The sequence below is a fragment of the Leucoraja erinacea genome, chromosome 25 (assembly GCF_028641065.1).
Source record: "Leucoraja erinacea ecotype New England chromosome 25, Leri_hhj_1, whole genome shotgun sequence".
Classification (NCBI taxonomy): domain Eukaryota; kingdom Metazoa; phylum Chordata; class Chondrichthyes; order Rajiformes; family Rajidae; genus Leucoraja; species Leucoraja erinaceus.
The window spans coordinates 11824814-11848092 of NC_073401.1; the positions used below are offsets into that span (position 1 = coordinate 11824814).

Here is a 23279-nt window from a genome sequence, read left to right on the forward strand (position 1 = left end):
CTTGATTGAGAGTAGTGAGCAAAGATACTAGAGCAAGAGCCCTTTGGCAGTGAGTTAACAGGTGATTGAAAATAACAAAGGAATGGAAGTGGACAGTAATTCTCACATGCCATCTGGTGGACAGTTACAGAACAGCAGAGCTATTCCTTGGATAAAAGGTGATGAATGAATGAACATCATTAAGTGTTGTAATAAGTAACATGAACTTCAGACAACAGTGGACACTCTTGAAGCTGCTTAGTTGCAGAGCGATTTTAAATGGGTTGATGTTTCAGTGTCAGGTAAAACTCTTATTTAAGCTAGAATATACAAACATGTTTGTTTAAAGGACTAAAGTGTGCACTCAGATTCGGTCAGAGGAACCCTGAGCAAAACTATAGAGAGTTACAATCTTAAACTACGAGAAATTTTGTGGACGTGGACTTTCCTTTCTAGGCACCATTTCTCAATGACAGAACTAAGCTTGCTTTTGTGAAGAGGCTCGAAGGCAAGGAATGCAATTCAAGCGGGTAAGTGAAGCAAGCATCTAAGCACTGATTTGATATTTACAGTAGCTGAAGGGAGTTGTGATCTGTGAAACCAGGCCAGGGCAGTGAAGCACAATTACAATCGGTGTGGAGAATAGTCACAAACGCAGGCTGTTTTCAGCCCAATGCAGTGCTCCAGTTTACATGCGATGGAGAAGAAAATGCTGAGTCTGCTCAAAATACACCCAGAAATTAACGATTTCAATAAACCGTGAAGACGCTTTATTTGATGTCTGATCTGGAGAGATTTTCTCTACGTTAGTCAAATATCAGTTCCCGATGTTAGGGAAGTCCAGGACAAGGGGTCACAGCTTAAGGATAAAGGGGAAATCTTTTAAAAACGAGATGAGAAGAACTTTTTTTCACACAGAGAGTGGTGAATCTCTGGAACTCTCTGCCACAGAGGGTAGTTGAGCCAGTTCATTGGCTATATTTAAGAGGGAGTTAGACGTGGCCCTTGTGGCTAAGGGGATCAGGGGGTCTGGAGAGAAGGCAGGTACGGGATACTGAGTTGGATGATCAGCCATGCTCATATTGAATGGCGGTGCAGGCTCGAAGGGCGAATGGGCCTACTCCTGCACCTAATTTCTATGTTTCTATGTTTCTATCAGCTCGCTGTATTTTGCACCAACACTTATTTAGTGCTCTATTAAATTAGCGCGTCTATTCATTTACCGCCACTTTATCCATTTATGATTAAACTTTTATATTTATGATAAGGGTCCTGACCTGAAACGTCACCCATCTTTTTTTCTCCAGAGATTCTGCCTGAGCCGCTGAGTTACTCCAGCATTTTGGTAAAAACCAGCATCTGCAGTTGTTTGTTTCTACTCGATGATTAGACATTGATGTTTTCTCCTCTATCCATTATACAAACACTAAACATCCTCTATTATTGTCACAGTTTGATGAAGAACAAGAGACAATAACTGCCCAGTGGTTGGGGCTGGTACTTACACCAACTGTGTTGCGCCCCATCCCACAGCTTTGGAAGCAGAGATTAGACCTTCTGTCCAGCGAGAGTTCTTTGCATAGAATTCTTTTGTAGTTGCTGCTCCCTATAAAACAATTAATGAACCAAATCCAAAAACATTATTTCCATGTGTGTCAAAAGGTACAACTAGATTCACTCAGTCATATTAAAAGTATCAGGATTTTCCCAACTCTTTGAATTCGCTCCAGATTATTTTGTACTCTGCTTAATTTCTGTAAAGGGGCAGGTGGTGGGCGGGAGGGAGAGTTTGAACTTAAGAGATACAGTGTGGAAACTGACACCGTACATTAACACTATCCTACACCTTAGGGACAATTTGTTTTCAACTTACCAAAGCCAATTAACCTACAAACCTGTTGTCTTATGAGTGTGGGAGGAACCTGGGACACAGGGAGAACAAACAAACTACGTACAGACAGCACCTGTAGTCAGGATCGAACATGGGTCTCTGGTGCTGTAAGGCAGAAACGCTACTCCTGGGCCACTGTTTCTGGGTAGGAAAAGCCTAATGAAATAGTTGGTGTAATTTTGCTTTTATGTCTGTGGATTATCAAAATACTGAGCTCAAGTGATGCTGTAGGCACAGCAGTAAATGGAGCAAAATGTAAGTGTTGTGGTTTGGGGTGGGGTGCCTAAATTACATTTTAAGTCTTATGATACAGGCGGAAACTAAATAGTTTTAGTTAAATGGGTGATGGTTTACTAGCAATGTTACCAACCCTGTCAAACATTACCAGTGTCAAGAGACTTTGAGCCTGATACAGCTGAACCTCACGTGAGAGTAATTTAGAGATACAACATGGAACAGACCCTTCCTCACACCGAGTCCATGTCGATCATCAATCACCTGTTCACACTAGGTCTGTAATTTTCGCGTCGCAAGTTACAGTGATCATTGTGACGGAGTTTCCTTTCAGTGGATCACTGGGGATGCCCTACATTTCTAAAGAGGATTGTGTCTCCTGTGCTTCTTCTTGCGTATGGCGTGCACAGCCTAAAGTTGCAAGACAACTTCGACTGTTTGTGCACGGCAGGTCGATTGCATTCGTCGAAACAGGGTGGACCACGTGAAGGTTGCAATCTCCCACCCCATCTCCTGTGCTTACCCTTCCACTTTCCACAATCTCCTTCTGCAAGCTCGTTGAGGCCATCACCAGTTGCCGTATTGCCTAAAATGAGGGAAAATGCAAGCCAGTGACACAGTAAACTTGTACTCATGTGACAACCATGAACTCTGGATTAAAAGACACCATCTTTAACAAAATCTCAAACCATCAGCTGTATCTGACCATCTGTTTAAATAAATCAACATATCCTCCAAATAACTCAGCCATAACCATATTGACATCACTCTACAATGCAGTCTGCTGACTTTCCTTTTTACATGTAGTAATTGTAAGGAAAGAGCTTCGACTAACATTAAGTTTATTATCATAGTAAAGAATTTGTTCCGTGGAACATGGCGGCTGTGCGGTACTTACAAAACTATCACTTGCTGGCTAATGTTGTTACTTTAATAATTTAATAAACACCTAAAAACTAGTGTGTGTTTTCTTACCTTCATGAGACTGGTGCACGAGTTTAAAATTCTGCAATTAAAAAAGTGATGATGTGAAAAGTGTACAAGTGGTAAAAAAGAAATACCAAATCAGTTTTGATATAAACCGGGTTCTGTGCATGAATGAGTTTCTACTAACCTTTCATTAACTTCCAGTTTAATGCCAGAGCTTCCTTGTCGGGCTTGCTTCATCATTTCCTACAGTTTAGAACAACATTAGCTTTCAGCTCTTTGGGCCAGATTCAGACTGTACTGGATTGCTCCTCTTCCCAGAAAGGCAATGTAAACTAAGTTTTACCAACTCAAAACTTCCCTGCTGGCATGTTCTAAACCATTAAGGATGCCAATAACATTTGCCATGACAGTCTGAAATAGAACAAACTAAAATCTCCATCTGAATGTTGTTATTTTTTATAGAATGCCTTAACATGAAAAGAGAAACAATTCTAGATTACCCCATTACATTCATAAACCAAAATCCATTATCCTTATGTCCCCCATGATCAACATAACACATGATAAAATAGTTCTTAACAACTATAATTATAGCAGACCTTCTCACATAAAAATTATATAAGAAAAGGGGTCATTAAATATAGAGTTCAAATTGCTTCTGATCCTTAAAATGGCCTTATCGAGCTTGACTAAAGTCCACTGGAGCCTGGATTGGTGTTTTAGAATTTCTAGAGAAATTACTTGCCCTGTCTGCCATGGGTCAGACAAGCTGGAAGGAGGAACCCACAGAAATGTGTGTAAAGAAACAATTACAGTCATCTTATGTCTACTATCAGTAGAAAATGCAAACCATTTTAGGCATTATGATTGTACAAGAAATCAGGGAAACTTTAACCAACCATGATCAGACCTTTTTATTTCCCCAGGGTGGAAATGTCTAACAATAGAGGGCACAACTATAAGATGAGAGGGGAAGAGTTTAATGGAGATGTGTGAGGCAAGTTTTGTTTACACACAGAGTGATGGGGGCTTGAAACACATTACCAGGGTGGTGGTGGAGGCAGATACCATTGTGGCGTTCAAGAGGCTTTTAGATGGGCACATGGATATGCAGGGAACAGAGGGATATGGATCAGGTACAGGCAGATGAGATCAGTTCAACGGCATCATGTTTGGCACAGCCATTGTGGGGGGAAGGGCTTGTTCCTGTCCTGTACTCTTCTATGTTCTGAGATTATCTGCTTTCTACTACCCTACCTCAATCCTCTTCACTGCATCTTCAATGGCTGCGGATGTTGATGCCATCTCTTTGTCCACCATGTCCCCGAGCTCCTCCTGTTTGACATCAATGCTCTTGGGCCTCAACTCCTGAAAGGACATGTTAAAAGTATTCTCTATTTAGGCTATATTTTAAACATTGAAAATATCTAGATAAGATCGCTTTGAATAAAAAATCATTAATGTTTTGGGTTTTTTTGCACAACGTACTAATAAAACATATGACATTTGAATGAATATAAACAATCAAAATCAATGATATGTACCCTGTTGGATATAATAGCACAATTTCCTGCTCTCTCAAGGTTTAGTTTCTGTCAGGCTGTTGTAACCCAGGTCTCGTTCTCGGAGCGTGTCATCATGACATGAAGCCAGGCTTTGATCGGATTCAAACACTTTGGTGAAAGATCTTATCCAAGGTTATATGGGAGTCTCTCAGTCTAGACTGTGATGAGATGCAGTGACAAGGTTAAAACGACCAATCTAGTCGTTTCCCCAGAGTAGGGGAAATCAAGAAACAAAGGGCCAATCCCCCCACAGTGAGAGGGGGGAGATTTAATTAGAACCTGAGGGGCAACTTTTTTTTTTACACTGAAGGTGGTGGATATTTAGAGCGAGCTGCCAGAGGAGGTAGTTGAGGCAGGTACAATGACAACATTTAAAATACAATTGGACAGGTACATGGAGAGGAAGGGTTTAGAGGGACATGAACCAAACATGGGCAGGTAGTACTAGTGTAGATGGGGCATCTTGGTCAGCATGTTTCCTTGCAGTATGACCCTTTGGCTCTATAACAGAAACACCTTACTGGGGATTTAGCGTAAACTTCAAGAAGGATGATTTATTACTGTTATTAAGTCGTATCTTGCAAACTAAGCGATAAATCCAGTATTTGGAAAGCAGAAGCTTCTAACTTCTCCACAGACACTGCCATTGCATGTCTGTGTACATGCTTGTGTACATGCGTGTGTACATGCATGTGTGAGAGAGAACAGGGGTTAAAAGATTATGGAACTATTGAGGGGAGTTGGAGAAAAGTTGCAGATCTATCAAGATACAACTGAATGAGGCATTAGACCTGGGCCTGCTCCTAAACCTATGTTCTTTATGAGCCTCCCTGACTGCTTGAAAGAGTCACAGTACTAGACTATCTGCGGCCTTATGCAATGCAATTACTAGCTTGAGAAGTCGGCATGCCTGCTCCTGGGGTCAACGAGATCCAGCTCAAGCACGTTAAAGTCTGAACTGCATTTCTCCTTGATACATGCCAATGATTCCCGATCTAAAGCAAAATTAACAACTTTGTAGCAACTGGATCTTTATCTCGCAAAGATACTCATTCCTTGAAGTTTGAGCCAATTCCCAAATGTAGCAAATTGAATTTTGCAGCTTTTCATGTCATAGATTTTTCGAGTCGTACCTGATGGAAATAGGCCCTTCTGCTCAACTTGTCCATGACAACTGAGATGCCCCATCTAACCTAGTCCTATTTGCCTATGTTTCATCCATATTCTTCTAAAACATTCCTATCCATCTATCAGCCTAAAAGCTTTTTAAATGCTGTTATATTACCTGCTTTAACTACCTCCTCCAGCAGCCCAATCCAAATGCCCACCACCTTCTGAGTGAAAAAGTTACTCCTCGGGATCCTATGAAATCTTAACCTTCTCACCTTAAACCTAGGTCCTTTGGGTCTTGATTCCCCTATTCTGGGAAAAAAGACTGTGCATTCACCCTATCGATTCCTCTCATGATTTCTTACAATGTTGACAATGATCAGAACTTTCTAGGAAACTCAGATACATCTCAATTCAGGCTTTCCTCAGATCATTTTACAATTTAGGGGTGGCATGCTAGTGCAGCAGCAGAGTTGCTGCCTTACAGCGCCAGAGACCTGGTTCGATCCTGACTACGGGTGCTGTCTGTACGGAGTTTGTACGTTCTCCCTGTGACCTGCATTGGTTTTCCCTGAGTGTTCCGGTTTCCTCCCACATTCCAAAGGCGTGCAGGTTTGTAGGTTAATTGGCTTTGGTAAGATAATAAATTGTCCCTCGTCTGTGTGTGTGTGTGTGCGTGCGTGCGTGCGTGCGTGCGTGCGTGTGTGTGTGTGTGTGTGTGTGTGTGATAGCACGAGTGCACAGGGATCGCTGGTCGGCGCATACTTGGTGTATTAAAGGGCCTGTTTCCGCGCTGTATCTTTAAACTAAAAAAAACTCAACTAACAAGTCTTCCCACAAGTTATAGGGATAGAATTAGGCCATTCGGCCCATCTAATCTACTCTGCCATTCAATCATGGCTGATCTCTGCCTCCTACTTCCATTTTCCTGCCCTCTCCCCTTAGCCCTTGATACCTGGTCTAATCAAGAATTTGTCTATCTCTGCCTTAGAAATATCCACTGATGGCCTCCACAGCCTTCTGTGGCAATGAGTTCCACAGATTAACTACCCTTTGACTAAAGAAGTTCCTCCTCACCTCCTTTCCAAAAGAGCACCCTTTAATTCTGAGGCTCTGACCTCTGGCCCTAGACTCTCCCACCAGTGGAAACATCCTTTCCACATCCACCTTGTCTATGCCTTTCATTATTCGGTAGGATTCAATGAGGTCCCCCCCTCAACCTTCTAAACTCCAGCGAGTGGAGGCCTGGTGATGTCAAACGCTCAGGTGGGAGTGGTGAGTTGATCATACCTGTCCAAGGTCAAGGATTTTCTGAATCGCACTCCTCACGGAGGCAGGGTCAGCACGGCTGACTGATCGCTTATCCTTCAGATCACCCAAATAGCGTAGGCTCTCCTTCCCACACTCTCTGCAACCGTCCGTCAGTCCTGTGAGGATGGTAAATAAATATAAACTCCGTTTTATAGGAATGTTATCACATTGCATTCGACAGGTTTCAGTGTTCCCCTGAGGAAGGCCGATTACTTTGGAACAATATTCCACAGTAACAGCATCCAATACCCTTCAGGTCCAGGATCCGATACCTTCTATTGGATCAGTGCTAACATTAACCTGGCGTACAACAAAACTGCAGAGGACACGGCTGCAAAACTCACAGAGACACCTGAAGCAGGATCCCTGCAAACCACAAAGAATCCTTCGATATTTAATCTAACAGTCATCGTCATAGAGTCATACAGCAGGGAAACAGGCCCTTCGGCCCAACGAGTCCACTCCGACCAAGATGCCCCATCTACGTTAGCCTGTGCTTGGCCCATACGCCTCTAAATCATTCCTATCTATGTACCTATCCAAATGTCTTTTAAACATCATTATACTGCCTGCCTCAACTACCTCCCCAGGCAGTTTGTTTCATATATCCACCACCCTCCTCTGTATGAAAGATTTGCCCCACAGGTTTGTATTAAATGTTTCCCCTATCACCTTAAACCTACGTCCTCAGGTTCTTGATTCCCCTACCCTGGATAAAAGACAATCCTCAAACTAATCATGCCTTGTGCGTTCTCATCCAGATCATTGATATAAACCACAAACTGCAATGGGCCCAGCAATGGTCCCTGAAGCACACCACCAGTCACGGCTTCCAGTCTGTAAAACATCCTTCCATCTTCAGTCATCATTGAATCTGAAGAATGGTTCCGACCATTCATGTTCTCCAAAGCTGCCGCCCGAGCCGCTGAGTTACTCCAGCGCTTGGTAAACTAACATCTGCAGTTGCTTGTATCTATTTGCCCCATCTCCCTCTGCTTCCTCCCATCATGTCTCAGTGCTGCAGCTGAACAGGAACGCAAACACCTGCTGAATGTGAAGTTAGATTTTCCTCCAGCATCTAGGATGTGCTCAATACTCACTGTCCGCCTGGTCAGTCGGAGCCAGGTGTGACGTGGCACTGCCATTCACGATGGCGTCGGCAGCCAAATGAGCAAACCTGGTCAATGCTTGCAGGAGGCTGCTGGCATCTGTGGGAACCAATGGAAAATAAAGGGGGGAATTCAGTGAAGACACATTATATACAGAATCAGTAGATCTAGGGAGAATTGCACATTTTATTAAATTATTTTTACGTTGCCATAACAATGCTTCAACGTGCTAAAAATCCCAGATGAGCCTCTTCACTACCTGCCACTTGGACTTTAACAACTTTTTTGTAACCCCTATTAAGGTATAGTTAATAGGACATTACATTGTGTTTTAATAAGCTCAGATTCGTGAATAACTAAGGCATTCTAATCACAAGGTGCTTGGCAGAGTTGAGTTAATTGATATGAATGTACAAACAAGGATCAGGAGTAAGGCACTGGGTCCCACAAACCACAAGATTACGGGTCAACTCTGTATTTCCTCCTCCCCTTTCAATCCCTCCCCCAACCTCTTGTCATTTATTAACCTACTCAATCTAACATTGCCTTCAAAATGTTCAAAACCTCTGCTTCCGCTACCCTTTGAGGAAAGGTTTTCCAAAGACTTATGACCCGCAGAGAGAATTGCACCTCTTCTGAGTCTCACATGGGCAATTTCACAAAGAAAATGCAAATTAAAGCAGGGTTAACTAAAGGGGGAGGATAGTGGGTAATATTGTAAACCTTTGAAGACCCATTATTTCTGGTTAATGCACATAATAGTATTAGCACCTGGAAACAGATGGTCACAGCCCCCCTTGCTGATAGGATAGTCCCGATAAAACGAATGAGGAAAATATTTAAGAGGTCTTTTACCTTTTAACCAAACGCAAATTTATGTTCATAACTCATCGGAATAGAAATCAGGCCATTCGGCCCATTGAGTCTACTCTACCTTTCAAACATGGCTATATTTCTCTCTCTCTCCTGCCTTCTCCCCATAACCCTTGACGCCCTTAGTAATCAAGAGTCTGTCAATCTCTGCCTTAAAAATACCGAATGACTTGGCCGCCACAGCCGAATGTGGCAATGAATTCCACCGATTCACCATCCTCTGACTAAATAAATTCCTCCTCATATCCTTTCAAAAGGTACGTTCTTTTATTCTGAGGCTATGTCCTCCGGTCCCTAGATGTTTGGGCTATCAGCATCTTAACTTGCACAATTTCTTAATTGTTATCTGTACAGAATGTGGGCACTTGCGATCTGAAGCAGATGTGGCAGTACCTGCCATGTTCGTTAGGTACTGCGAGTGTCCTTGTTGCATCAAGTTCACCGACTCCATGGCTGCTTCTGCCCTGTTGATGAGGTAATCTGTAAGAGATGGACAAGCAGTAATTAGTGCAAAGTAACAAGACAGGTCCTATAAATATGCAAAATCATATATTTTGATATACATATCGTTTATACATATATGGCAATGAATATGGCTTTGGCTTCTTCCTGCTCCTATTCGGACACATACGATTTCATTTATTTATAGATATTGTTTATGACACTTTATAAATATTCTTGTTTTGTTTTTTTGTCTTTTGTATGCTGTTTCACACTTGCTTTTTATTCTTTTATTCTGTTCGAAATAAAGAATTAAATTCCACAGAATTCCATAGAAACAAAGAACTGCAGGTACACAAAATTGCTGGAGAAACTCAGCGGGCGCAGCAGCATCTATGGAGCGAAGGAAATAGGCGACGTTTCGGCCCGAAACGTCGCCTATTTCCTTCGCTCCATAGATGCTGCTGCACCCGCTGAGTTTCTCCAGCAATTTTGTGTACCTTCGATCTTCCAGCATCTGCAGTTCCTTCTTGAACAAATAACTGCAGGTGCTAGTTTATACCAAAGATGGACACAAAGTGCTGAAGTAACTCAGCGGGTCAGGCAGCATCTCTAGAGACAAAGGATTGGTGATGTTTCGGGGCTTGGACCCTTCTTCAAAGCCTCAAACACAGGTCTAAAGCTCTATCTATGTTGGTGAGGTTGCATTTGGAATATTGTATTCAGTTTTGGTCACCCTGCTATGACAAGGATATCATTAAAGTAGGAAAGAGTGCAGAGATGATATAAGAGGATGTTGCCAGGATTTGAGGGCCCGAGCAATAGGGAGAGGTTGAGCAGGTAAGGAATGTATTCCTTGGAGCACAGGAGGCTGAGGAGCGTTCTTATAGAGGTGTATACGATCTTGAGAGGAATAGATAAGATTCCTGCGTTTGTGTGTTTTGCTCGGGATTCCTGCATCTGCACTGTGTGTTTTCCTCGGGATTAACCGGGTCTGCACTATGTGTTTTACTCGGGATTAGCTGCATCTGCACGTGTGTTTTACTCGGGATTGCTGCATCTGCACTGTGTGTTTTACTCGGGATTGTTGCGTCTGCACTATGTGTTTTACTCGGGATTAGCTGCATCTGCACGTGTGTTTTACTCGGGATTGCTGCATCTGCACTGTGTGTTTTACTCGGGATTAGCTGCATCTGCACGTGTGTTTTACTCGGGATTGTTGCGTCTGCACTGTGTGTTTTCCTCGGGATTAGCTGCATCTGCACGTGTGTTTTACTCGGGATTAGCTGCATCTGCACGTGTGTTTTACTCGGGATTGCTGCATCTGCACTGTGTGTTTTACTCAGGATTGCTGCATCTGCACTGTGTGTTTTCCTCGGGATTGCTGCATCTGCACTGTGTGTTTTACTCAGGATTGCTGCATCTGCACTGTGTGTTTTACTCAGGATTGCTGCATCTGCACTGTGTGTTTTCCTCGGGATTGCTGCATCTGCACTGTGTGTTTTACTCAGGATTGCTGCATCTGCACTGTGTGTTTTCCTCGGGATTAGCTGCATCTGCACATGTGTTTTACTCGGAATTGATGCGTCTGCAGCTCCCTGTGTCTCCATGTGATGATCATTAGACTCGTCGGCCACTGCCTACCTGGCGAGCTGGTGCATCGAATGTGCAGGGGGTCGTCGACCTTGGCCACGGCGTCTTGGATGATGCTCTCGGCTTCCCTCACCGTGCCCTGGACCATGTGGAACTGCTCATCCAGCAGTTTCTGCTGAAGCAGCTGCTCACGGTTTGCCTGAAACATAAGTGAAAAGGCGGCTGGCAGCAGTGGCCGGAGGGGAGAACAAACGTATCATTCTGTGTAGGAATGAACTGCAAGCGCTGGTTTATACCTCATAGAGACACAAAAAACTGGAGTAACTCAGCAGCATCTCTGGAGAAAAGGGATAGATGACATTTCAGGTCGAGACTCTTCTTATTTTGGAATTAAAGCCGTTGTGGAGTGTGGAAAAGAGCAAGAACACAAGCAGCAAGGCCAGCAGGGAGGCAAGCAAAGGGGAAGAGGCAGGGGAGAATGATGGAAGGATAACGGGGGGATTAAGGACACAAAAGTACCCGCTGAGTTACTCCAACACTTTATATCCTTTTGTGTATTAACTAGCATCTGCAGTTTAGTTTAGAGATACAGCGTTGAAACAGGCCCCATTCGGCCCACCAAGTCCACACCGACCAGCGATCACCCCTACGCTAGTTCCATCCATCACACTGGGGCCAATTTTTTTACAGAAGCCGATTAACATACAAACCTGCAGGTCTTTGGAGTGTGGGAGGAAACCGGAGCACCCAGAGAAAACCTACGTGGCCACAGGGGAGAACGTACAAACTCTGCACAGACAGCACCCGTTGTCAGGATAGAACCTGGGTCTCTGGCGCTGTGTGGCAGTAACTCTACTGCTGTGCCGCTACACCACCCTCAGGTATTTCTGTCTACTCTTTTTGTTGCATAGTTCCCTGATGTCTAATGTCAAGAGTGCAGGTGGAAGCTCAGTTTAACGTTGTCCTCTTTCATTGCTACGCTGGGTTCAGGCTGGACTTTGCACTCCAGCAGGAGGTTTGGACCCATGAGCTTTTGACTGTGCGATGAAGCTGCCTCCGCAGAGTGATGAGCTGCAATCTAATGTAATGAACAAAGCTGCAATGGTAACCCCGGGACACTGACCTTCTCTGTGAATTTTCCCTGGAGCTCCTCCAGTTCCCTGCAGGCTTTGTCTTTCTCAGTGCGCATTGCCATCTCTCTCTCCTGCAGCGTGTTCTTCAGTGTGTAGGCCTCAGCTTCCTTCTCAGCCACCGTCTTCCTCAGGTTGTCCTTCTCTGCCTCAAGGCTCCGCAGCCTCGAGTTCATCTCTGTGCCCGCCTGCAACCAAGGCACACACAGTGCTCATTACTACAGGTGCATCTCCGAGCCAAGGCCCAATACAGCGCACGGCCCTGAGTGTCCGAGCTCATTAGTAAATGAAATCTCAAAGTTCTTTCACATACTTAATCAACAGGTGGATCTTCATTTATTGTAAGTAAATGCAGAATTGGATCAATTTGTCCTTCAGATAACTTCATTAAAATCCCCTTCACATCATAAGGTCGTAAGTAATAGGAGCAGAATGAGGCCATTCGGCCCATCAAGTCTACACCATTCAATCATGGCTGATCTATAATCTCTCCCTCCTAAAGGGGCTGTCCCACTGCGGTGACCTAATTGGCGAGTTTAGAAGATTCATACTCGCAGCATGGTCAACACAAGGTCCTAGGAGGTCTTTGTAACTCTCCTCCCACTTACTCGAGGCCTCAGCTAGGTCGTGGCGTATTTTGCAACATGCTGAAAAATGCCCGCGAGTAAAAAAAGGTCACCATGGAAAAAAATCGTTTTTTTTTAACTCATAGGTTTAGTCGAAGTAGGTCGTAGTATGTCGGCATGTTATTCGTAGGTAATCGGGGGTAGTCTAAGGTAATCGAAGGTAGTCGTAGATAGTCTTCAACATAGTTGACTGGAGGTTGAAGGAGGTCTTCTACATTGTCGAAGGAGGTCTTCAACATGTCTTTTTTCAAACTCTCCTAAACTCTTCTAAACTCGCGATTTAGGTCGCCGCAGTGGGACACCCCTTTTCATTTAGTTTAGTTTAAGGATACAGCATGGAAACAGGCCCTTCTGCCCTTTGAATCCATGCTGGTCATCAATCATCGTTCACACTAGTTCTCCATTATCCCACTTTCTCATCACCTCCCAACACACCAGTGGCAATTTACAGAGGCCAATTGACCTACAAACACGCACATTTTTGTGGATGTGGGAGGAAACTAGAGGAGACCCCCACATTATCTTCACTCACAATCACGGTCACAGCCACCCTAGTTCCTAGTTCCTTTCACCATCACTCTGAACATTTCAGCAAGCATTGATTGGGGACAACTTCCACTATTAACGGGAGAATATTCACTATACAATAGTGTCGCTGGACGACATGATACATCTTCCAGCAGGAGAGATCAAGCACATTCCTGCCTTGTCAGTACCTAGGCCTATCTTTAGCTCTTCATGACACTGAAATGAAGAAGGATTCAAGATGCAACATTGCGCCAGGATTGCTTTCCAATGGTTTACAGTGGAACATGCATTCAACTAAAGCCGAATGAGTGGCCAACTAGAGTAATGATCAACAGCCATGTAACAATATCACAGCACAGGTCAGCACCTTACACAGCAAGAGGAGGAAAACGATATAACCTGAACGTTTGTTCACTCTTGCTCCCCTACTTTGTACCTGGTCAGAGTTACGCAGTGAGCCCTGGATGGTAGCCAGCTCTTCCTTCTTTGCCTCTATTTCTCTCTTCAGTTGTTCCATTGTAAAACTCTGGTCCTCCAGCTGCAGGTATGGATGTTAAGCAGAGTTAAACTTTGGTGAATAAACGTAATTTAGTAATCCCGGCGAACTCCGTGACAATGATACTCCACACGCCGCCATTCGTTACAACTCATTCGGGCAAGTCACGAGTAAGGAAGCTTCGAACCAGTGAATGTTATAGTTATCTATCCCAACTTACTTATGAGTTTAATCCAAATCAAGCACAACTGAGAGATGCAGGAGGATATTTTTAAATTAAGATTTTAGTTTAGTTTAAAGATGCACTGTGGAAACAGAGCCTTCGGCACATCGAGTCCACGCCGATCAGCGATCACCCGTGCACTACACTAGTCCTATCACACACCAGGGACAATTTACAGAAGCCGACTAACCCGCAAACCCACATGTCACAGGGAGAACTTGCAAACTCCACAGAGATAGCACCCGAAGTCAGGCTCAAACCCGGGTCTCTGGTGCTGTGAGGCGGTAGCTCTACCAGCTGCCCAACCTGCGAACTCCAATCCATGACCGCAACTAACTTTGAAAGTACTAGGCTGCAGTCTCTTATATTCCGGAGTGAATCTCAGCAGTCACTTCACACCTGAAGACAACACCATGGGCTACTTGCAAGTGCCATTGCATACGTGACAATATAGAACCATTGAAGGACACTCCACTCCTCCATCTTTCCCATCCAGTCATAGACAGAGAGTCACTGACAATAGGTAAACATCCCCTCCTCACACCACGGTCTCTGTATTTCCCTGTGGACTAGATCCTAACTTGCTCTTTTCTCTCATCTACATCAGGTGCAGAACATAGTATGCGTAGAGCACAGCACAATATTGAAACCTCTTCATATCTATACCAGTTACACTTCCCCTGATGATCAGGATAAGGAGAGACACATTAGGATGCTGGAAGAACTCAGCAGGTCATTAACATCTATAGAGGAAGAAGGTACAAGATGACGTTGAGACAAAACTCTGCATCAGGACCGAGAAGGAACAGGAACGTTTGCCAGCAGTGCAGGGTATAGGCTGGCAGGCGAAAGGTGGAGATGAGGAGGAGATGAAACCAGGTTGGGGGAGTGAGACATAGCCTGGCAGGTGGAATAGTTGTTGAGCAGGTGGAAGGAGGGCATGGGAGAGATGAACAACGAGAGTAGGAAACCAGGTGGACAGGTGAGTGTGTGTGGGGGAGACCAACAGGGTTGTGGGTTCCCTCAAATTGGAAAATTCAATGTTCATACCATTGGGTTGTAAGCAATCCAGCAGAACATGAGATGCTTGAATTTGGCCTCTCTCTGCTAAAAGAGAAGGCTGACAGACAAGTGTGTGTAGGAGCGGAAAGGAGAATTAAAAGAACATGCCACCAGAAGAAGTATTAAAAAACGACATGGTAAGCCATGTAGACCAGCATAATGTAATAAGGAACTAAAAATCTTGACAAGAGGGTTAGCTCAAAGCCTCACACTGTTCCCTTAATTTATCAGCAACTTTAAAAGCTATTGACTGGACTGGAGAAAATTGTGGCACAATTATCGGGTTATGAAGGAACTGGCTGAAGGGAGTCTTGGAGATTGTCCTTTAAATGGGTTAATGATTAAAAAGACTTTCGGCCAAATGTGGATTCATCTTAATTTAATGCTGTGATTGCATTATTTAATCATTGCGGCGCTGAAACTCTGTAGGTTCTCATCCACATCAATAACTTCAGCAGGACTCCCACATTATTCATCATCAGACCCAGCTCATTTACAGAGTTCCACCAGACTCCAGCGACAAGTTACCATTCGGGCGGCACAGTGGCACAGCAGCGCAGTTGCTGCCTTACAGCGCCAGAGTCGATCCTGACATTGGATGCCGTCTGTATGATGTTTGTACATTCTCCCTGTGACCATGTGAGTTTTTTCCGGGTGCTCCGGTTTCCTCCCACACGGAGACCTACAGATTTATGGGTTAATTGGCTTCGGTAATAATTGTAAATTGTCCCTAGTGTGTAGTGTATGGGTGATCGCTGGACGGCGTGGACTTGGTGGGTCAAAGAGGATGTTTCCATGCTATATCTTTAAACTAAACTCATTGGGATTCATCAGTGGCTCAAATTTGGCCCCTGCAATGAGGGCTCTGGAACTCCGACCCGGCCGGAGCCGGCAGATCCGCTCCCACAGCTGACCACCGTGGCCAATTTGCAGAGGGTATCTCAGCCCCCCAAGGCCATGACCTCTGTTGGTCTGGCAAAATGGATAAAACGGCAAGGCACTGGAACCAAGGGTTCTGGAAAATGGGTGGTGAACCTGTACTGGATTAGTCCTGTGACATGTACCGAGATACAGGGGGATACTTTGCCAACATTGCATTGATGGCTGATGAGGAGCAGTGGGCTGTGTCTTGACATTGAAGATACCGGTAAGAAGTAACTACGGCAAACATGCTGTCTTTAAATTAAGTACTGGTTATTTATCAGCTTAAATATTAACTAAGTTTGTCTGTTGATTTAGTGTGCAAGCAGTGATCTGTTATTGCGTTGCAGATACGGAAGTCTCAGTGGTAACTTGTCTACAGCTGCCAGGATTAATCATAGTCACAGAGTGTGGACCCTGTGGCCCAACTTGCCCAAACCGACCAACATGTCCCATCTACACTAGTCCCACCTGCCTGTGATTGGCCCATATCCCTCTAAACCCGTCCTATCCATGTACCTGTCCAAATGATTTTTAAATTGTTGATGCCTCAACTACCTCCTCTGGCAGCATATTCCATACACTCACACTACTCTCCTACCACCCTCTGTGTAAAATAGTTGCCGCTCAGATTCCTATTAAAGCTTTCCCCCCCTGAATTTTTCCTGATGTCAAGATCTCACTTATTTCCCTGGACACCAAGTAAGTTGTAAAGATCTCTCCGGTACAAAGAGAATATCCATTAGTGAATATAGCATTGGCCATCATCATAGTGAGATACTATTCTGATATTTGAGGTAATTGCTGCATCTGTGGAGGCCTGTTCAGGCTGTGTAGAGTGATGGGAAACCTGAATGGTAGAACTGAGTCTCACCTTCGTCTCCGCTTCCCTCTTGGCTTCCTCCATGGCAAATTCAAGCTCTTGTTTAGTCCGCGTCTCCTCTTCACGGGTCTGCTGCGTTACTGTCAGTTGTTTCGATGTCTCAGCACTCTGCATGTATCGAACAAAAAGAACACAAATTGAATCCCAGCATTTTGTGTCTATCACAGTCCAATATTTACGTTGCTCTCTATTAATCCAGTATAAGCTCAGGAGAATCACAAATAACTCCATTGTGTACAAAATCATGAGAGGGATAGATCGAGTGGACGCACAAAGAGTGGGTAATCGAGGGAGGGGGGTAAGATTTAACAGGAACCCAAGGGGTAACTTTTGCATACAAAGGGTGGTGTGTGTGTGGAACGAGCTACCGGAGGAGGTAGTTGAGGTACTATCGCGACATTTTAGAAACATTTTGACAATACTTGGATAGGACAGGTTTGGAGGGATATGAGCTAAATGCAGGCAGGTGCAATTAGTGTAGATGGGACATGTTGGTCGGGGTGAGCAGGTTGGGCCGAAGAGCCTGTTTCCACACTGTAATGAGTCTGATCATAAAAAAACATTATTATGGATATGTTCAAGAAGGAACTGCAGATGCTGGAAAATCGAAGGTAGACAAAAATGCTGGAGAAACTCAGCGGGTGCAGCAGCATCTATGGAGCGAAGGAAATAGGCAACGTTTTGGGCCGAAACCCTTCTTCAGACTGATACAGGGTGGGGGGGCGAGAAGAAGGAAGGAAGAAGAGGAGCCAGAGGGCTGAGGGAGAGCTGAGAAGGGGAGGAGACAGCAAGGGCTACCGGAAATTGGAGGTCAATGTTCAAGCCGCTGGGGTGCAGACTGCCCAAGCGGAATATGAGGTGCTGCTCCTCCAATTTCCGATGGTGCTCACTCTGGCAATGGAGGAGGCCCAGGAGTTATTATGGATATGAGCAACTAGTGCGACTCGGAATTACTGAGGACAAAGATTCCGTACGACTGCAATGGCACCATAAACGGGATAATGGCGTGAGACAGAGGCCCAGGTCAGCTCCCTCTTCTGTAACCAGTGACCATTTCTACTGCTTATTGCTCCGCCACCTCTGTGTGTGAATATTGATGTTGTGAGCACCAGTAGTGATGGAGACCAAGCCACCCATCGATCACCCACTCACACAAGTTCTTTCTCATCCACACCCTACACACTCGGGGCAATTTGAAGAGGCCCTTTAACCTCCACATGTGGGAGTAAACAGGAGTCCCCGGGGAAAATCCATGCAGTCATAAGGAGAACGTGCAAACTCCACGCAGACAGCACCTAATGTCAGGATCGAGCCTGGGTCTCCGGCACTGTGAAGCAGCAGCTCTACCAGCTGCACCACTGTCGTGTATTTGCTGAAAATAAACTAATTTTTACTTATTGTCAAGTCAAGTCAAGTTTATTCGTCACATACACATACAAGATTCACAGTGAAATGAAAAGTCTCAGTGTCTCAGTTAACAAAGTCAACATTCTGAGAGATTTGTGGGAGGTCTGACGGATATGGGCCAAATGCAGGACTAGTCGGCATCTGGGTCGGCATGGGCAAGTTGGGCCGAAGGGCCGGTGTCCACTCCGTATGACTCAATGTCTAACAAAGCATTTTTGTGCTGTGCTTTTCTTTTAGTTTGTTGTAGCGCTGCTACAAATCAGTGCCCAGATTTGACAGGAAGGTGGGAGACTGGCTCCTGCAGTTTGGAAACTTCACCATCTTCCCCCGTCACCATGAAGAAACCGGTTAAACAGGTTAAGAGTCAGCTGTGGTTTCTTGACAATGTCAAGGTTCCAGTTTGAGTCCCACCACAGACAGCAAAGCAGCAGGCCCCTAGGCTGCAGTCCACGACATGTCACATCACAAGGTACTAAGGTAGACAAAAATGCCGGAGAAACTCAGCGGGTGAGGCAGCGTCTATGGAGCGAAGGAAATAGGCAACGTTTCGGCCCGAAGTGTTGCCTATTTCCTTCTCTCCATATACGCTGCCTCACCCGCTGAGTTTCTCCGGCATTTTTGTCTACCTTCGATGTTCCAGCATCTGCAGTTCCTTCTTAAACAAGGAACGAAGGTGTGTGCGAGTACTTTCATTCCCCAGGAAACATTTACAACCAGATAAATATTTCAGCCGACTTTTCTTATCACACCCAAACAATTAACAGATATTGCACAAATTTTGCGTTGTAAACCGGCTCTCTGAACCAGTCACCCCACCTTCCACAACAGCCCCAGGGGAAAATTTTAATAGGTGCAATTAATTGGAAACATCTTCAGCAATGTGCAATCTGTTCAGCTTCATATGTTTTCAACATCTTCAAAACATGTTGAAATGCTTTCAACAATAAATTCCAGTCAACAGAATAAGGGAAGGAAATTGTTCCCATTTCCAAACATGGTTTGATTTCAAGGGTGGTTTCGTTTCAAAAGGTTGCTGCAGGAATCAGAACTAATCCAAGCCTAATTCCAAATCACCTCTAAATATCTGCAACATTAATACAAATATCCAACCATGGACATTCAAAAACAAAACCCAAGGATGAGTCTCACCCCAGTCATTCCCTCTTCTCCCCTCTCCCACCAGGCAAGAGGGACAGAAGTGTGAAAACGCATACCTCCAGATTCAGGAACTGTTTCTTCCCAGCTGTTATCAGGCAACTGAACCATCCTACCAACAACTAGAGAGCACTCCTGACCTACCATCTATCTCATTAAAGACCTTCAAACTATTTTTAATCAGACTTTACTGGACTTCATCCTGCACTAAATGTTATTCCCTTTATCCTGTATACTATACACTGTGGACGGCTTGACTGTAATCGAGTTTTTCATTGTACCTCGGTACACGTGACAGTAATAAACTAAACGAAGCAAGTGTAAATGGCCACAACCGAGTGAGAGAGATAGTGAAACTTCCTGTTGGGAACCAGGAACCCACCTTAACCGTACACAAAATGCTGGAGTAACACAGCGGGACAGGCAGCATCTCTAGAGAAAAAGAATGGGTGGCGTTTTGTGTGAGTCCCTTCTTCAGACTGATGTCAGAGGTTAGGGATACACATAGATAAGGACGTGTAAGGTGTGAAAATAGGACAAAGGGAATGGAGATCAGACAGGAAAATGTAGAATAGGTGACTTTTAGCTGGGAGAAGATAAACAACAAAGGGATAAAATGTAGTCGGAAACAGTAAGATTGGTCAGAGAACTGGGAAGGGGGTGGGGGATGGAGAGAGAGAAGGAAAGCAAGGGTTACTTGAAGTTAGAGAAGCATGCCCCTCTGAGTTACTCCAGCATTTTGTGTCTATCTTTCGTTTAAACCAGCATCTGCAGCTCCTTCCTACACAAACGTAACTGCTTGTTTTGACATGGTTGTGCCCGGTGCAAGGATTCTCGTACCTTTCTGAGGAGTTCTGCGTGAGTGTTGACAAGATCGCTGTGCTTTTCTTTTAGTTTGTTGTAGCGCTGCTCGTTCGCTTGGACTTTCTCTGCAAAAGCAAATTAAGCGACATTGAAGTGAAACTGGACGGAGCTGGTGTTAAATTAAGACGATAGGTTTTAGCGGGTGTTTGTTTTTGTGTTGATAATTAGTGAGCTTTCTGAGGCCTTTCCAAGTAACTTGTACTCTCAGAAGAACAACAGAATCCAGAAATCGGCCTGGTCTCAGCGGGTCAGGCAGCATCTCGGAAGAAAGGTCTCGACCCGTCTCGTCACCTATTGAATTTCTCCAGACATTTTATCTGATACGTCCACTGGTTCAGGCCAGAATAGACACTGGGTGGCAGGACAGCTAACTTCTCTTCTGTGGTTGGACTCATTGTGACTAAAAACAAAAGCCAACCAATAAATACCATATACATCCTCTGGGTCAGGGATATTTCCATCAACAATCGCACTGTGATAATTATCACATTTACATGTGCAAAATTAGTGTCGTCTGCATTCTCAATGGCATTCTGTCCACTTGTTTACCTTATTTCCTGTTGCTTATATCTACAGATGACGTACATAACACAGACAAATACACAAATTCCTGACTAGAATCTAGAATTTCCAGCTTTGGATGAGAATGGATTCCAGTGCTTTTTAATGATCTTTTGCTTTCTGTGAAATCCTTTCTGTGACTCAAAGGTCATGGAAATCCGAACAACGTGTAGGAAAGAAATTCAGATGTAGGTTTTAAATCGAAGAAAGACTCAAAAGGAGTAACTCAGCGGGTCAGACAGCAACTCTGGAGAAAAGGAATAGGTGACGTTTCGGGTCGACTCAGATGGGACGAAGGATCTCGACCCAAAACGTCACCTGTTCATTTTCTTCAGAGGTGCTGTCTGACCCGCTGAGTTAGTCCAGCTTTTTGTGTCTATCTTTGGAAGTCTCTTCAATATAGGTTAGTAAGTGCCCAATCATTACGATTAAAATCAAGTCCTTAAACAGACTCAAGAATCTCCTCCATGGTCAAAATCCTCTCCTCTATGTCAGTCACTTACTAATGGCATGTTTTTGCCATATTTTGAAGTGCATGAAATCCAAATGCTATTCTATACAATACCAGGTCTCAGCTGCGTAACCAATAGGACGTGTATGAGATAGGTTGAAACTTAAGCATCAAAAATCTCCACTGCTTGGTGATTATGAATGGGAGTGAAGAATATGCAGGGATACGTTAGAATATGGCAAAAATGCACAGATATCATTAAGTAGGAGAAGTGGCGGAGGGGTGGCACAGTTGTGCAGCAGGTCGAGCTGCTGCCTTACAACTCCACAGACCAGTGGTTCGATCCTGACCTCAGGTGCTGTCTCAGGAGAGTTTAGTTTAGCTCAGCTTAGTTTAGAGATACAGCCCACCAGCGAACTCCCATACACTGGTTCTATCCTACTCACTAGGGACAATTTACAGAAGCCAACTAGCCTACAAGCTCACACAAAAAAGCTGGAGAAACTCAGCGGGTGCAGCAGCATCTATGGAGCGAAGGAAATAGGCAACGTTTCGGGCCCGAAACGTTGCCTATTTCCTTCGCTCCATAGATGCTGCTGCACCCGCTGAGTTTCTCCAGCTTTTTTGTGTAACCTTCGATTCTCCAGCATCTGCAGTTCCCTCTTAAACACAGCCTACAAGCTCATACGTCTTTCGAATGTGGGAGGAAACTGGAGCACCTGGAGAAAACTCATGTGGTCACAGGGAGAACATACAAACGTTGTACAGGCAGCACCCATGATCAGGATCGAACCCGGGTCCCTGGTCCTTTGAAACAGCAACTCCACCACTGCACCACCCCTGTGATGTGGAGTTTGCACATTCTCATTGCACCGTGTGTGTTTCATCCAAGTGCTCTGGCTTCCTCCCACATCCCAAAGACGTACGGGTTTGTAGATTCATTGTCCCTCTATAAATTGCCCCTGGTGTGTAGGGAGTGGGTGTGTAAATGGGCTAACACAGGCCAGTGCGTCATGTGCTGTCAATTGAATGTGAGCGACCCTCCCATTGGATCAGCCTCTGTTGCAAACACCATCCACTGCTCTATAACTAACACGGCAGAACTCACTATCGGATTCTACGAGCAGGAACTCTGTTTTATCCACGTCGCCTTTCTGCTTCCGCAGGTTTTCCAGCTCATCCCTCAGCTCCTCGTTGTCGACCAGCGCCTTCTGCTTCAGCTTCCGGGTTTCCTCCAGCTCCGTTTCCAGGCCATTAATCTGGGCTTTCAGTTGTGCGATGTACTTCTGGGCCTGGCAACAACATAAAACCAACATCAGCTGCTTCTGCCAGGACATTTTCTTCCACACATGCGGGATGCCTCCAAGTGCTTCACAACTGCTGCATGTGTCGCCACTGCTCTTTTATAGGCAACTACGACAACCAGGCTGCATGCAGCAACATTGCCGTACAATGAATCAGGACACCAGACAGTCAAATGTAGACAGGAGGGATTTGACCTCAAACAATCATCTGTCCATGTTCTCCATAGATGCTGCCTAACCCACTGAGTTACTCCAGCACTTTGTGCCTGTCTTCGGTATAAACGAGCATCTGCCCTTCCTTTCTACAGGACAGTACAGCACTCTTTGGAACAGGCTCTTTGACCCACAGTGTCAGTGCTGTATATGATGCCAAGTTAAACTGATCTCTGCCTGCATGCGATCCATATCACTCCATATCCACGCGCCTAGGCAAAAGCCTCCTAAATGCCGCTATCATATCAGCCTCCACTGCCAGCCCTGGCACACACCACACTGTGTCTATAACATTACCCCGCACATCTCCTTTAAACTTTGTCCCTCTCACCTTAAAGCTCTGCCCTCCAGCCTTTGATATTTCCACCCTGAGGGGAAAACAGTTTGAGTGTCTACTTTTCGCCTCTCCTTTTGCCTTA

At 44.8% G+C, this 23279-nt stretch overlaps 1 protein-coding gene across 1 annotated transcript in view; it reads right to left on the minus strand.

Annotated features, from left to right (window-relative positions):
- Window positions 1-1465: 1465 nt before the first annotated feature.
- hip1rb (huntingtin interacting protein 1 related b) overlaps window positions 1466-23279 on the minus strand; it is a 100579-nt gene continuing 78765 nt past the window's right edge. Inside the window, exons 14-27 of the mRNA XM_055655668.1 lie at window positions 22452-22635; window positions 20308-20396; window positions 16897-17013; window positions 13757-13858; window positions 12160-12354; window positions 11088-11235; window positions 9396-9482; window positions 8121-8228; window positions 7000-7136; window positions 4292-4402; window positions 3219-3277; window positions 3080-3110; window positions 2628-2690; window positions 1466-1585 (exon numbers count right to left, since the gene is read on the minus strand). Of these exons, the coding sequence (XP_055511643.1) occupies window positions 1481-1585; window positions 2628-2690; window positions 3080-3110; window positions 3219-3277; window positions 4292-4402; window positions 7000-7136; window positions 8121-8228; window positions 9396-9482; window positions 11088-11235; window positions 12160-12354; window positions 13757-13858; window positions 16897-17013; window positions 20308-20396; window positions 22452-22635 (1536 nt within the window). The 3' untranslated portion in view covers window positions 1466-1480. The remainder of the gene's footprint in view (window positions 1586-2627; window positions 2691-3079; window positions 3111-3218; window positions 3278-4291; window positions 4403-6999; window positions 7137-8120; window positions 8229-9395; window positions 9483-11087; window positions 11236-12159; window positions 12355-13756; window positions 13859-16896; window positions 17014-20307; window positions 20397-22451; window positions 22636-23279) is intronic.